The sequence below is a fragment of the Globicephala melas genome, chromosome 12, assembly GCF_963455315.2.
Source record: "Globicephala melas chromosome 12, mGloMel1.2, whole genome shotgun sequence".
Lineage (NCBI taxonomy): Eukaryota > Metazoa > Chordata > Mammalia > Artiodactyla > Delphinidae > Globicephala > Globicephala melas.
In genome coordinates, this window is record NC_083325.1 from 9,716,271 (window position 1) to 9,732,740 (window position 16,470).

At 43.6% G+C, this 16,470-nt stretch overlaps 1 protein-coding gene across 15 annotated transcripts in view; it reads left to right on the top strand.

Annotated features, from left to right (window-relative positions):
• Positions 1 to 5,032: 5,032 nt before the first annotated feature.
• KANSL3 (KAT8 regulatory NSL complex subunit 3) overlaps positions 5,033 to 16,470 on the top strand; it is an 84,659-nt gene continuing 73,221 nt past the window's right edge. For 12 of the 15 annotated variants that reach the window (XR_011377873.1, XR_011377874.1, XR_011377871.1 and 9 more), the window contains exons 1-3: positions 5,033 to 5,124; positions 6,122 to 6,386; positions 9,371 to 9,541. Coding sequence is in view for 4 of the 15 variants with exons in the window: in XM_070046815.1 (XP_069902916.1) it covers positions 6,172 to 6,386; positions 9,371 to 9,541 (386 nt within the window). In the remaining 11 variants the exon portion in view is untranslated. Of the gene's footprint in view, positions 5,125 to 5,371; positions 5,742 to 6,121; positions 6,387 to 6,431; positions 6,938 to 9,370; positions 9,542 to 12,895; positions 12,961 to 16,470 lie in introns of those variants that run through there. The other 3 variants (XR_009566081.2, XR_009566090.2, XR_009566091.1) reach the window with 3 other exon arrangements.

Genomic DNA, 16,470 nt, shown 5'->3' on the forward strand with positions numbered 1-16,470 from the left:
CAATGCTTGTTGCTTTGTTAATAATTTTCCAAACTAAGTATGACACAAAAGGCAAACCCAGGAAAAGGAAGAGACGGATAGATTTGACCGCATAAAATTCAAGATTCTTGTACAGAAAAATATACCTTAAAAGGTATATCAGGGCTTCCCTGGTGGCGCAGTGGTTGTGAGTCCGCCTGCCGATGCAGGGGACGCGGGTTCGTGCCCCGGTCCGGGAGGATCCCGCATGCCGCGGAGCACCTGGGCCCATGGGCCGTGGCCGCTGAGCCTGCGCGTCCGGAGCCTGTGCTCCGCAATGGGAGAGGCCACGGCAGTGAGAGGCCCGCGTACCACAAAAAAAAAAAAAAAAAGTATATCAAAGTAGGGAATGTTTGCAACAGCTCTTATAATTCAATAAGAAAAAGATGAATACTCCAAAGGAAAATGGGGCAAAGTATAGATTAGATGACTGTCCAAATGGACAAAAAAAAAAGATGTAAAAAAAATTCAGCCTGTTTAATAATCAAAGAAACACAATGAGAACTTCCCTGGTGGCGCAGTGGTTAAGAATCTGCCTGCCAATGTGGGGGACACGGGTTCGAGTACTGGTCCAGGAAGATCCCACATGCTGTGGAGCAAATAAGCCCATGCACCACAACTACTGAGCCTGCACTCTAGAGCCCGTGAGCCATATATACTGATGCCTGCGTGCCTAGAGCCCACGCTCCGCAACAAGAGAAGCCACCGCAGTGAGAAGCCCATGCACCACAAGAGAGTAGCCCCCGCTCACCACAACTAGAGAAGAGCCCATGCACAGAAACGAAGACCCAATGCAGCCAAAAATAAATAAATAAATTTATGAAAAAAGAAAAGGAAGAAACGCAATGAGATACTGTTTATCACTTTGCCAAATTGGACTCAGAAGCCCAAAAAACAAAAAAGATGTTAAAAAAAATTCAACCTCCTTAATAAGCAAAGAAATACAACAAGATACCATTTATCACCTCCCAAATTGGCAAAGAATGAAAAAAATGGTAAACCTGGTGTGCTGAGGAAGGAAGAGGGGCAGAGAAAAGATACAAACCCATACACAGCGCTGATCAGAGTATAAAGAAAAAAACAGCAGAACGAAGGCTCAGGATAAGTGCCAGGGAAAGAGAGTTAAGCGTGGGGAGAGATGGACCGAAGGCTGCTCTTTTCCTGTCATCCTAATAGTAGTATTAACCTCTAAATAGCATATTTAAATAGCATCCCTTGAATTTTTCACTTTGAGACTCTGTCTATCAAGTCATCTCTTTTATATCATCTCTCACTCCTTTCCCACCTCCTAGCTTCTCTCTCCCAAACTTCCCCCAACTCATCACTTTTAGATATTATCTACTGCTGTTTATCACACCATGGCAGCTTTCTTACACCTGCCTTTCCTGCATCCTGTTCTCATAATTGTATCTCATTTGGGAGCTAAATCTACATTCAGTATTTTCATTTTTATAATAATGTATGTTTTTTTAACTGCAGATCAAGTAGTACCCTCCAATTCCACATCCTTTCTTTTTTTTAAATTAATTAATTTCTGGCTGCGTTGGGTCTTCGTTGCTCTGCGCAGGTTTTCTCTAGTTGTGGTGAGCTGGGGCTACTCTTCGTTGCGGTGTGCCGGCTTCTCATTGCGGTGGCTTCTCTTGTTGCAGAGCACGGGCTTAGTTGCTCATTGCTTAGTTGTTTCAGTAGTTGTGGCACACGGGCTCGGTAGTTGTGGCTCATAGGCTCTAGAGTGCAGGTTCTAGTTGTGGCGCACGGGCTTAGTTGCCCTGCGGCATGAGGGGTCTTCCTGGACCAGGCCTTGAATCCGTGTCCCCTGCATTGGCAGGTGGGTTCTTAACCACTGTGCCACCAGGGAAGTCCTCCTCGTCCTTTCTAATACAACTTTGTGTTTTTCTGTAATTTACAAATTGCTTCGTTTTTTCATTTGCTTGCTTTTCTTAAAAGTCTGACCAAGCCTTTTAACATCTTTCAACAGCTCTGTGATCTCCTTTTAATACTGCCTCCCCCAGGTTCAAATCCATCAGGTATTTTACCAGTTTTTTCATTTTCCCTGAGCCCTGGGGAGATCTCTCCTGGCCTCCTCTCCTCTCTAGTCTACACTGGTTGCTCCCAGCCCTGTAGCACAGCTATCATCCTGGGGCTTCCCTTCTTCACCACCAGTTTTAGAATTCCCCCGTTTGTCTCCTGTGTTGGCCTCTGTTTCCCAGATCCTTTCCTCTTTCTTGAGTTACTCTCTCATCTTAGTGGAACACAATTTTCCATAGCTTTCTGAATTTTTTGAGTGTTTGTAGGTCTGCACATGTCTTTATTCCACCCTTGCACTTGACTGATAGTCTGGCTGGATGTATCAGTCAGGATGGGCTATGTTATGCTGAGGTAACAAACATCTCCAAAAATCTCAGTGTCTTAAAACAATAAAGCATTTTTTTAATAGCAGCTTTACTAAGATATAATTCACATACCATAAATTCAGTCTTTTAAACAGTACTGTTCAGGTTTTTAGTATATTCACAAGGTTGTGCAACTGTCATCACTATCTAATTCCAGAACATTTCATCACCCTGAAAAGAAACCTCATATTCATTAGCAGTCTCTTCCCATTTCTCCCTTCCCATAGCCCCTGGAAACCATGAATCCACTTTGTCTCTATAGATTTGCTATTCTGACATTTCATATGAATGGAATCATATAATATGTGGCCTTTGTGTCTGGCTTCTTTCACTTAGCATAATGTTTTCAAGGTTCATCCGTTTTGTAACATGTATCAGTACAGTTGGCCACCCTGAATCCATGGGTTCCACATCCATGGATTCAACCAACTGCAGATGGAAAATATTAAAAAACAAAAATTCCATAAAGTTCCCAGAAGCAAAACTTGAATTTTCTGTGCATCAGCAACTATTTACATAACATTTACCTTGTATTAGGAATTATAAGTAATCTAGTGATGATTTAAAGTATTTGAGAGGATGTGTGTAGGTTTTATGTAAAGGATTTGAGCATCTGTGGATTTTGGTATCCAAGGGGGGTCCTGGAACCAATCTAGATACCAGGTGACAACTGTACATCATTCCCTTTTATGAGCTGATAAATCCATTGTATGGATATACCACATTTTATTTATCCATTCATCAGTTGATGGACATTTAGGTTGTTAACATTTTTGGGTTATTATGAATAATGCTGCTGTGAACATTTGCGTACTTGTTATGTGTACATATGTTTTCAATTCTCTTGAGTATATATGTAGGAGTGGAATTGCTGGGTCATATGGTAACTCTATGCTTAACATTCTGAGGAGCTGCCAGACTGTTTTCCAAAGAGGTCGCACCATCTTACCATCCAATCAGCGATGTACAAGGGTTTCAATTTCTCCATGTACTTGCCAACACTTTTTATCACATTTTTTGTTGTCACCATTGATTTTTTTAGACATCCTAGTGGGTGTGAAGTGGTAAAGATTTATTTTTCTTCTTGAACCACGTTTCTTGCCTTGGTGTCCCACTGTCAGTCAGTCAACCAACTGATCGGTCATCAATCAGTCAACACAGGATCCATTCCCTATATCCTGGCTATGTTCTCTGAAGGATACAAAGAAGGTTAACATCCCCCACTTTAGGATCTACTCTCTCTTTACAAAACACAGAGGAAAGTTAACTCAAAGCAATCTATGGTCAGTACCAGAATTCTTACTGGGGCATCTGGGGCCTTTTAGGGTCTGAGTTATGTCTGCCTCTCCAACCTCATCTCTCTCCACTTATTGACCACTGCTTCCTAGCTACACTGTTCTTGCCACTTTTTTTTTAATATTCTAAAGCTGTTTTCTGCCCCAGAGCCTTTGTCTTTGCTGTTCCTTCTCCTGGAGAGCTTCTCACCCAGCATCTACCATGCTACCGTATTCTCTTCCTTTGGTTTCAGCTTTAAGGTCACCTTCCCAGGGACACCCACCCCATCACCCAAGCCAAGCCTGGCTTGCTGTTCTACGTGCTCAGATCACCATCCACTTTTCCTTATTGCAGTAGGCATGGTGGGGAATGGAGCTGTGAGGAGGTTCTGAAGCCAGGCTGCCTGGTTCCAGTTCTGCCTTTGATACTTACTAGCTGTGTAACCTTAGGCAAAATACTTGACTTCTATGGATATGACTATAATAGAACCTAGCATATAAAGTCACTGAGAGGATTAAATGAAGTAGGTTATTTATGTTACTTAGAACTTGATTGGCATTCTCTAAATATCAGCCCTTACTATCACAATTATAAATTAAACAGTTTTTTTTTAATTGAAGTATAGTTGATTTACAATGCTGTGTTTGTTTCTGGTGTACAGCATAGTGATTCAGTTATACATGCGCACACACACACACACACACACACATATATGTATATATGTTCTTTTTCATATTCTTTTCCATTATAGTTTATTTAAAGATATTGAGTACAGTTCCCTGTGCTATACAGTAGGACCTTACTGTTTACTTTTTTTTTTGCGGTACGCAGGCCTCTCACTTTTGTGGCCTCTCCCGTTGCGGAGCACAAGCTCCGGACGCACAGGCTCAGCTGCCATGGCTCACGGACTTAGCCGCTCTGCGGCATGTGGGATCTTCGCGGACCGGGGCACGAACCCGTGTCCGCTGCATCGTCAGGCGGATTCTCAACCACTGCGCCACCAGGGAAGCCCCTGTAAGTCTGTTTCTTAAACAGTTATTTACATAGATTTGAAAAGAAGGCAACTATACTCCAATAAAAATTAATTAAAGGAAAGAAGTATGCCAGCCACCCGGCAAAGCAACAATGCGGGGAAGCGAGAACAGGGGCTGCAGGAGCCAGCCTCCTCCCTCGCCCTAGTTTTCCCTGCTGAAGATGCAAGAGGCCCGAACTCCGGACTCTGCGCTGTCTTGGCTGCGAGACCCGCTCGCGTTCTGGGCTCTTCTCTTCACCCGCAGCTATATCCGTTCCGGGTTTTGCGGCTCACCGCCCCTCCCTTCCCAGGCTGTAATCCACTTCCGCGTTTTGTTCGGTGCCCGGGGCGCCGGGGCTTGGAGGCGGTAATGCGCAAGCGCACAGGAATCCGGCCAGGGCTGAGCGCGCGGCTGTAAGGTTGCGGGTGAGGGAAGGGTCGGCCCCGGCGGGGGTGGCGGGCCCGGGGTGGGGTCGAGGCCCGGGTCGGTGTGGGCGGGGGTCTCGGTGAGGACCTCCGGGCTCCCAGGGCGCGCGGGGACCGGGCGGCCTGGGTCGGACGGCCGTGTGGGGCCGGGGGCGGGCTCGGGCCGCCGTGACGCGGGCGCTGCGCGGGGCCGGGGTGGGCGGGAGGCGGCTCCTCCTCGTCGTGAACTCTCGGTGACCTTGGCTAAGTCACTCCATCCCCCTGAACCGGCGCCTCCGTCTGTAACGTGCGAATCACAAGCCCTGGCTACCAGCTGGGGCGGTTTTGAGGCTCGGTGGCTGGACCCCCGAAGGGTACCTGGAGCGGAGGGCGGTTCCCCAGGGACCACCCCGGCCTCGGTGAGGGAGAGGGGTCTTCCTCGCATAGCATTGTTACAGATTTTGGGGAGGAGCTCTCACCTGTATATTTTTAAAACTCCAGAACATTATGAAGTCGTTGCAAAACTTTTGTTTAACACAAACGAGACGTCAAGGGCTTCCATGAGGCCCACGTTAAGCAGCTGTTCCTGGGATGCTCACGCTACTGCTGGAGACGGCTCTGGGAAGCTTTCGAGAATGGTGTGCAGCCGTAGAGACCCTTAGCTTCAGAATTATTAGTATTTGTAATTCCTCGTGTTTGCCAAAACCCGTCCCGCCCACGTAGGAAATTAGGGCGCTGGCCAAGCAAGTTTAGTATCTGCCTTGGTGAACATTGGAGTCCCTCGGCTTTGCAGTGGACCAAATTGTAGAGATTGAGGATGGAGGTGGTGCTATATAGCCTTTTTTGGTGGTGGAGTGGGATCTCAGGAACCCTCCCTACGTGGGCAAGGGTCTGTAGTGTGATGGATACTCAGTGACGAATGCTAGAAGGTCACAAAAGTAAGAAGCCTGTTAGATGTTCTAGGTTGGAAGAAATTCTGAGCATTTGAATTGACTTAAACTGGAACTTTTCACTGCAGGTGACTAGCATGCAGGTACCCGTTCTCTGACTTGCTGCCCCTCTTCTGACATGGCCCACCGCGGTGGGGAGAGGGACTTCCAGACGTCAGCGCGGCGCATGGGCACCTCGCTGCTCTTCCAGCTTTCGGTGCATGAGCGGGAGCTGGACCTGGTGTTTCTGGATCATAGCTATGCCAAGCCGTGGAGTGCCCACCCAGATGCCAGTAGTGCCCGCCCCACCCGCATGCTCTTTGTTACTCCCCGGAGGCAGCACGAAAGTACCATGTGAGTTTGGGCTTCTCTCCTAAGGGTGGCCATTGCCCTAACTGGGCAGTGATCAGATTTGGAGATTAGAGCGGATTTTACTGTGGGAGATGGTAAAGGGGGGGTGGGGCTTGGATGTTTAATTCAGGCATCACTGTTAAACATCATGAGGTTATCAGGCCTATATGTGGACACCTACATCAAGACATCTAATGAGTCAGGAAAGCAAGATGTTCAAAGGAAAGCAAACAACTTAGATAACAGGACTTGTCTGGGAAGAGGAATTGAAGAGGATTGTTTCAACTGTGAAGAAAAAGACTGAAGAGTTGACTTTTAAACATTGCCACCTAGGATTAGACTCATTCCTTTAGTCCAGTGATCTGGCTCCAACACTGGCAACAATAACCTTTTTATGGTAATTCGATTTGCTTTTCCTGGCTTCACCTGGAAAGTTGAGGAGCATATGCCCCAGGACCTTGCTTTCTGTCTTAGCTTGTTACAGAACTGTCACCATGGGTTGATCTTAACCCTTCCTAGGTCTGGTTACATATTCAGCCCGCCTACATTATAGGGTAAGGACTTTTTAATAAATTTACCATGTAATATGTGATAGAATTACATTTGGCCTAAATAAACTCATTTAGCAGTTCTTTTGACCTTTAAGGTGTTCTGATTACTGGTGTTTCAAGATTTGTTGATATATTCTATTTTGATGCTTAAATCATGCCCTTAATAATTTTATAAACTTTTATTGGGAAGAGGTTTTTTTGTTTGTTTGTTTTAATCTGACCTGATGTTTAATCTTTCCCCTGGCACAGGTTTTAGGTTTGTTGGAGAATAGAGATCTCGTGTTTTGCTTTTTTAGATCCCCCAGTGAGCCTTAATGAGCTAGAAGTACCATGATGTGTGTGTTCAACACGTGTAGAATAGTGGTTTTTATTTCTTTTCCCAGTGAGGGCAGCATTTTGTTGGCCTGCTTTGAATGTACAGGGCATGGGGTCTGTGACTTTAGGGAATAATCCAGCATAATCCTGATGCTTCTGGCCTAGGGCATAACTGAAGAGCTCTTTTAAATAGAATTTGAGGTCTTTCTCTTAGTTATGTAATAGCTTCTTGATATTGAGACTCCTGTGTTCATATCTCATGATATTTTCTTAAAGTGAGATTTTGTGGATTTGGTCATTTCAGTACTCAGAAAATTATGTCCTTTTATAGACTGGCTCCACATATTGGCCCTGAAAGTGGGAGTTTGGCATGTTTTAGGAACTCTTTTCAGGCCATTGGGTCCAGAATGTGGTTGCAATGGGGGTATAAGTGGGAGCTAAGGGAGAAGTTGGCAGAGGCTACCTCATGTAGGAATTTGATTCTAAGAGTTGGTAAGAAGTCATTGAAGGATTTTAAGCTAGAGATTGGATTTTTATTTGAAAAGATCACTCTGAATTTTTGTTGAATAGATTATAGTGCAGGAGTGGAGTAGATAAGACCTGCTAGAAGACCATTGCAGTGGTTGGGGCCAGAGATCATGAGCCTGATGGAGCAGGAATAGTAACAGGTGGAGAAAAACGGTTGGCCTTGAGGTGTATTTTGTAGGTCCATCCAACATGCCCTGCTGTAGTGAATTGGAAGGAGTAGCCAGGGTTAAGGGGAAAGGCAACATTCGGATGACTCCTAGATTTCTGGCTTGAGCAGCTGGGTGGTGCCATGAGTCGGGGAAGGCTTGGGGAAGATGTGGTTGGAATGGTGAAATCAGGAGTTCTATTTTAGGAAGACAAGTCTAAGTATCTTGTCCAATGTCTGGTCCACAGAAGATAATCAGCTCTTTCACCCACCACCAAATCTAGCTGCACATTATTTCACTTCATTTCCTAATGGTGTAATTATTCCAGCCATTGGGAATGGATACAATAACATCCTTGAGGTCAAAAAGTTAAAGTGATGTTCGGTAGATAGCCAGTGGGCCAGTTTGATTGACATCGGATTTTGGGTGACAAAGTTGGTGCAGTGAAGGACCCTCATGGCACTAGGATTTCTTTAACATTTTAAAATATGAAAGATCCTTCAGGTATCCACTTATGTTTGTTTCTGTTGTAGGCTCCTTACAGAGTGAGTAAGCTAAGGCGTCTGCATTCCAGGTGATCTGTCTTAGACAATCATAGGCTTTTATAGCATATCATTAACTACCAGTTGACTTGCTAAGGAAAGGGCAAGTTTGTATGAATTTATGTAAAACTCTAGACCAACACCGCCCGACAGAACTCTGTAGTGATAGAAATGTTCTATATCTGTTCTGTCCAACATGGTAGCCTTAGGCAGATATGTCTGTTGAGCACTTGAAATGTGGCTTGTGTGACTGAGGAACTGAATTTTTAATTCTGTTTATTTATTTATTTATTTATGCCACGCTGCACAGCTTCAGGATCTTAGTTCCCCAACCAGAAAATGAACCCAGGCCCTCGGCAGTGAAAGTGCAGAGTCCTAACCACTGGACCACCAGGGAATTCCCTCTAATTTTTATTAATTTAAATAGTTCCACGTGGCTTATACCTACTGTATTGGAAAGCACGTTTAGGCAATCAACTATATGCTTAGGGAATATATTTGTCCTTTTAAAAAAAATAGCTCTTTGTCATTTTTGCATAGGTTCATTTTAAAACAACTTTGTGTTCCCCCAGCACATACCAGCATGTCAGAGGGCAGAGATCTAGACAAGTGTGGGAAAGATGACTTTGGATCATAATTTTCTTGTGGATATAATATGCTTATGCATACTTTAAAGCTGATTAGGGACTTACCTGGCGGTCCAGTTGTTAAGACTCCCCGCTTCCAATGCAGGAGGCGCAGGTTCAATCCCTGATCGGGGAACTAAGACGCCGCACGGCGCAGCCAAAACAAATAAATAAATAAAAGCTGATTATATTAAAGAGACATTTTTGGCAACCAGATGATCGTTAAATACCTGTGTTGTGTGAAGTACGTGTGGCTGGTATTTCCTCACTTCTTTACAGCGAGTCAGATGTCCCAATAGATGTGGAGACAGTCACGTCAACCCCTGTGCCACTTTATGACAATCAGAAGGCACGCAGCGTGATGAATGAGTGTGAACGGCATGTCATTTTCGCCAGGACCGACGCGGATGCACCTCCCCCTCCGGAGGACTGGGAGGAGCACGTCAACAGGTAGGCTGCTTCTGAGAAGACCGGGCACTCCAGGGTTAGTAGTCACCGCACTGTAAATGCGTATCGTTTTCACTGAAACACATTTATTAGGGGCTTATTTCATCTGTAGCCACACGAGTCAGAACGTTCTCCTGTCTCTGCATGATAACTCTCAGCTCGCTGTGCGGTGAGCTTCTGGGGAGGAGAGCTTGTGTCTCAGCCATCTTTCCATCCCTGACACCTAGGACATTGCCTGGCACATAGTAGGCATATAGTAAATGTTGATTGAACAAATAAATGAGTTAAATTTGATAGGCGTGACCTGCTCTTTAGCATATACAGTACATGTTATGTTATGTACTAACATACGTGTACGTCTGAGTTACCCAGACTGCTAGAAAAAGAAACCCTGTTAAATAAATGTCCATTTGTATGACACTGTATTTACATTGTCTGTAATTAGGGTAGTGAAAACGTTCTGGAGTCGTACGAAAAGCTAACAGATGTTTGATTTGAGTGACTTTTAAAAATAGATTTGTAGGGCTTCCCTGGTGGCGCAGTGGTTGAGAGTCTGCCTGCCGATGCAGGGGACACAGGTTCATGCCCCGGTCTGGGAGGATCCCACATGCCGCAGAGCGGCTGGGCCTATGAGCCATGGCCGCTGAGCCTGCGCGCCCGGAGCCTGTGCTCCGCAACGGGAGTGGCCACGACAGTGAGAGGCCCGCGTACTGCAAAAAAAAAAAAAAAAAAAAAGATTTGTAGTCTGTGGTTTTGGGGGAACACTTCACCCCACTTTGATGAGTTTGCTGCCTAGTTTTTTTCGCTTACAGCCTACTCGCCGTGGGGACCCAGCACTCCTCTTTAGGTCATTTGTTGTTCATTTGGCAGATATTTATTTATCTTTTATTTATTACATAAAACTTTATGAAGATAAAATTTACGTACCATACAATTCACCTATTTAATGTGTACTATCAGTGGTTTTTAGTATATTCATCCCCACAGTCAATTTGATGAACATTTTCCTTAACCCCAAAAGAAACTACATACCCATTAGCAGTCACTTCCCATTTCCTCCCAACCCCTCCAGCGCCTAGCAACCACCAGTCTACTTTCTGTCTCTCTAAATTTGCCTTTTGCAAACATTTTATATAGATGGAATCATACAGAACGTGGTCTTCTGTGACTGGATTCTTTCACTTAGCATAATGTTTTCAAGATTCATCCATGTTGATGCATGTGTCAATATTTCATTCCCTTTTAATGCTGAATGATATTCTATGGTATGGATGTACCACATTTTGTTTATCCATTCATCTGTTGATGGATATTTGGGTTGCTAACACTTTTTGGCTATTACGAATAATGTCACTTTGAATGTTCATATACTTGTTTTTTAAAAAATAAATGTATTTATTTATTTATTTTTGGCTGCGTTGGGTCTTCGTTGCTGCCGCGGGCTTTCTCTAGTTGTGGTGAGCGGGGGCTACTCTTCGTTGCAGTGTGTGGGCTTCTCATTGTGCTGGCTTCTCTTGTTGCGGAGCACGGGCTCTAGGCAAACGGGCTTCAGTAGTCTTGGCATGTGGGCTCAGTAGTTGTGGCTCGAGGGCTCTAGAGCTCAGGCTCAGTAGTCGTGGCGCATGGGCTTAGTTGCTCCGCAGCATGTGGGATCTTCCTGGACCAGGGCTCGAACCCGTGTCCCCTGCATTGACAGATGGATTCTTAACCACTGGCCCACCAGGGAAGTCCCCATATACTTGTTTTTGTGTGGACATACGTTTTCATTTCTCTTGCATATATACCTAGGAGTGGAATTACTGGATCATATGATTACTCTGTCTAACTTGTGAGGAATTTTCAGATTGTTCTCCAAAAGGGCTACATCATTTTACATTCCCACCAGCGGTGTATGAGAGTTCCAGTTTCTCCACATCTTTGGCAACACTTGTTTTTAATCTGTCTTTTTCTTATTATGACCATTCTAGTGGGTATGAAGTGACATCTCATTGTGGTTTTAATTTGCATTTCCCTCATGGCTCTCTCTATATGTATTTACCTACTAAGGGAGTGTTAAGATCTTTATATCAGGGGTTGGTAAGTGGTAAACTTGCCATAATGTTGGAGAGCTCTTACTTTATAATAATGGAAGAAAAAGAAGTAATTTGATAGCAGGAAGGGTAGGAAAGTTTGAGGCTAATTGGCATGGTTTATGAGTTTGGCTGGAAGCAGGGAATGAGACTGAGCTGGTGTGCTTATGTGATCAGGATAGTAGCTGTTGAAGGAGGAGCAGTTCTGCACCTTGGCTGAAGAGCTTTTGCAGAAGTTGTTCGGGGTCTTCAATTGGAATTAACGTTGTGCCCTAAGAAGGGGAAATGCTCTCTAGAGCGTCAGATAAAGAGGAAAACTGCTGTGAATGAAGATCAGCTACTAGAGTATTACCGGAGTCAGTGAATTCAGGAAAGTAGTTTATCACCATTGTTACAGTTAATAATACTAAAAATACTGACTATGGTAGTAACAAAAAAGAACTACCATTTTTTGAGTGCTTTCTAGGTGCCAGGCATTGTGCCAAGCGCTTCATATGCATTCTCTCTTTTAAATCTCACAACTCTCCTAGGCATATCCCTTCTTCATCTCTGTTTTACAAATGAAGAAACCGAGCTCAGGGAGTTGAAGAAACCTTAGGAAGTAGTGGAGCAAGGATTTGTTTAAAGCGAGCAGTCTGACTCTGGAGCCCAGTGTTCTCAACTACTATACCTTCTCTTTAAGGGTAGTAAAAAGAGAGACCAGTTAGTTATGGCTGAACAAGGTGGCCTCACACTTATGTGTCCTTTATGGTGTTGGTTGCCTCGTCCTCAGTTTGCAGTTTCAGAAACTGCATGGGAGAATTGCATGAATTTTTCGATCAGTTCGCCCATGGTCATGATCAGAAGGTTTTGGGGGACTCTTCATGTTTACCAAAGTCATCAGAGACTTAATAATACATATGAATACCAGTTTCTTAATTTATAAGGAGAGATACAACTGCAAGGCAGATGAGACACTGGGGTGGCCTGGCCCAGAGCATTGATTCTCAGTAGGAGAATCTGGGAAGCTATTCTGTTTGCGCAGTGGATGGCGAGTGGACAGTCTGCACAGGAGGTGCCCTCCTTCAACAAGGTAGCTGGATGCACCCATCTTTCCTCGAAGCAAGATGGGCCCACAGAGTTAGGCCAGGGCACACCTCCACCTGCCCAGTCCGGCAGAGAAACACTGACAGATTCTAATCTTTGGCTTGTCTTTCTCCATGTGGACCTCCATCCCTGTGTTATGACATTGCCACAGATTGATATGATTAATTAGCGCTCAGTTTATCTCAGATTATTTGTCTTTTAGTGTCTGATGAGATTTTGGAGGCGTCCTTCTCCCATTAGCAACAGGCTTACAAACCATCTCTTCAGGTAGGTTACTTTTGCACACAGTTAATTTCATTATTTGATGGTACTTACTGACTTCAATTTCAGAGGTCACCACTTTATGACCTTGTCCCCAAGTTCTGGATCTGTAGCCTGTTTGGAGGTTGCAGTTAGTTCTCTCTGCTTGATTGTAATCATCTTGTTGCCATTCTTTCCCTTGATTTGATTGTTAAATTGCTGCTTCTTTTCTTCCTGTATAAAATCATGTAAAATTACAGTTTCCCACATCAAGAACTCATGGACTATATAGGACAGCTCCCTAGAAATCTGTTTTTCCTCAGAGAGATTACTGACCTCTCTTATCAGTGGATTCAGAAACTTAATTTTCTTTTTTAGTGCCCTATTTCACCCTCTTGAATTATTTTAGTAGCAACTGCCTTCAGATGACTTTCTATGTTTAGAAAATGAAGGCCCCCCCACCCAGCCCGAACTGACTCTGAGTTTCTCTAGTAATGCCTGATATTTCATGAAGCAGTTTAATATCCCTCTCTTCTTGATTTAATTGTCTCGATCAGGGGTTGGCAAACTATGGCCTATGCGCCAAATCCGGCCCATTGCTTATTTTTGTATGGCCCATGAGCTAAGAATGGTTTTTACATTTTTAAGTGGTTGAAAAAAAATTTTAAAAAGACACAAGAAATTCAAATTTCAGTGTCCATAAATACAGTTTTATTGGAACACAGTCATGCCCACTCATTTAGGTATTGTCTGTAGCTGCTTTTGCACTACAGCTGCGGAGTTGCATAGCTGTGATGGAAACCACATGGCACACAAACTCTAAAATATTTACTATCCAGTCCGTTATAGAAGAAGTTTGCCGACCTCTGGTCTAGATTGCGTTCTTGTGTCTGCATGCCAAAATCGTGTGACCTAGAGAACCTTTGAAAATGTTATACATTTGCTGGTGTAGTAATGTTGTCCGCAAGAAGTTGGACCAGCTTTTTCCCCCAGATGTTTGTCAAATGCCAAGTTTAATTAGATGAACAGCTTTTCAAAGACATTTAACAAAATACCGCTGACATATGATACTTTGGGGCATTGCTCTCAAATGGATTTTAGGACGTTGTCAACATTTCAGTAAAAGAATCTAGTGTCCTAAAGCAGGTTGTCTTATCTTAGAAATCAGAACTTCTGAATTCAATTGAAAAAAATTCTTCTTTTCTAAATTTGCTCTAATTATGTCTCTCAATATTATATGTATCTATATGTTAATCTCAGATGGATGTTTGAAATTTTGAGTTCAAGATCTTTGAGTTGTTTATTTTCCCTCCCTCTCCCTTCCTCTCTCCCTGCCTCTCTCTGTCCCTGTCATTCCTCTCTTCCTTTCTCCTGGTGTTTAAGCAAAGAATTTTATAATCTGAAAAAGTAAGTGTGACCTTTTTCTTCTCTCTGATGTTCTTTCTGTCTCTCTGCTTGCCTTCTGGTTTAAAAAAAAAATCCTTTAGACATTTTAATATTGAATTAGTATCAGAGAAAGAATTACCTTTGAAAATATCAGGTTCTGGGACTGATGTGACTTTTTGGCTGCTTTGGATAAGAGGAGCCAGAAGTCAGAATGTCATTTGGGTTCAGTGGGAGCGTGGAGAACATTAGTGTCTGATCTCATCTAAGCAATGGAGAGAAGGCATTTTTGCACTCATGAAAATTGAATAGGTTTAGGTGGGGGGAGCGTGTTGACTCACCACAGTTCCCATCAGCTATTTGACTGTTTAGACTTGTATTTAAAATTCTGTCTCCTGTTTTTAAATTTTTCCTTAATTATATCTTTTGCATGCTCTTAATCTTGGGTTAGATCATTTTTTTCTGCCCACTTAATTTTCCAGCCTCCCACGAAACTGGCAAAATATAGAGAACATGTTTCAGTTCTTGGAATCACTTTGTTATATATCCAGCAACAATCCTAAGAACTTTTTCTGGGGATTTTAGATTCTCAACATTGTGGTTTTTCAATTTAATTTCAGCTGACATTGGTGTATGGTAGTAACTTCTAAATAGCTTGTAGTCCCCTTCCCATTTTGTTCACATCATTTTCCTTGCTCCTGTCATTTCGGGTTTCAGGATAAATGTAGAGTAAGAAAAACAAATAGAGAAAACATCCTGTTGTATAATAAAGAACAGGATAATTTTGGAAACACTGTCGGTACCTCATAAATAAAAATTATACCTCATTCTCTGTCCTTGGGATTAAGGTTTGCAACATGATCAATGGGCTTTGAGAAAGGTCAAGAGATTGTTGAACATGAAGAAATTGTATTCATTGTTTAACCTGTTTGATTATCACTGAGCATTGCTGCTGGGGGTAAGGCTGCAGTATAATACTGCTTTCAAGATGTCGCAGGTTCTTTATACATATTATTTTCACAGAACTGAAATTCAAAAATTTTAACACATCTTTCATTTCCACTTCAAGAGATTTATCCTTCAGAGATACTTGCACAACCGTGTAAAGATATGGATAGAATAGATGAGTGTTTGAGTGTATTGGGGAGAGGAGGGATGGTCACTGTGACTGTTTATAATAGCAATAAAAGGGACACAACCTAAATGCCAACCAGTAGGGTAGAGCCAGCCATTAAAAGCAAAGAAGTTTATTAAAATGGAAATATCCATGTATCTCCAGAGAGCTTTTTTTTTTTTTTTTTTTTTTTTTTTTAACGGTACACGGGCCTCTCACTGTTGTGGCCTCTCCCGCTGCAGAGCACAGGCTCCGGACGCACAGGCTCAGCGGCCATGGCTCACGGGCCCAGCCGCTCCGCGGCATGTGGGATCTTCCCGGACCGGGGCACGAACCCATGTCCCCTGCATCGGCAGGTGGACTCTCAACCACTGCGCCACCAGGGAAGCCCCAGAGAGCTTTTTATAACCACTTGTGGACATCCTCTGTCTCCTCCCACCACCACCAAATCCCCAAGCCCATCCAAGAATCACTATACATATGAGACATGCTACTCATGTTAGTGTGTCGTACATTTAAATAATGTGAAGGAAAATGAGATTATGAACCAGTGGGCTGGAAGGTGCTGGTTCCCACAAACCTTCCTGGTCCCAAAGTATCCTGAGTCCCAACTTGGAGTAAAAGCTTCTACTCCCCTACCTCCCAAATCCAGAATCTCTCTGAATATCAAGGCACAACAAAAACTGACCAAATCCTAATGAAGTAGCAGAAATTAAGCCAAGAGAGCTATGGGAAAATAAGAAAAAGAACGATTCCAGGAAACCTAAGACTGCTTCTAGTATGCCACAAGGGGTTATGAAAGGATGGGAGGCTTTGGAGGTTAAGGCGGATTGAGCTTTGGCAACAAAGCTACTACAGGTAGAGGGTACCCCTGAAGAATTCTGTGATCCTGGACTTCAGCTTGCTCCCATCAGTAGTCATAGCTACCTGAGCTTTTTACTGTTAGAAGGAACCGTGAAGATCATCTAGTCCATCTCTTTTACAGTCAAGGAGACTGAGGGCACACAGCCAGCTCCTGGCTCATAGCTAGTGTTCTCCTG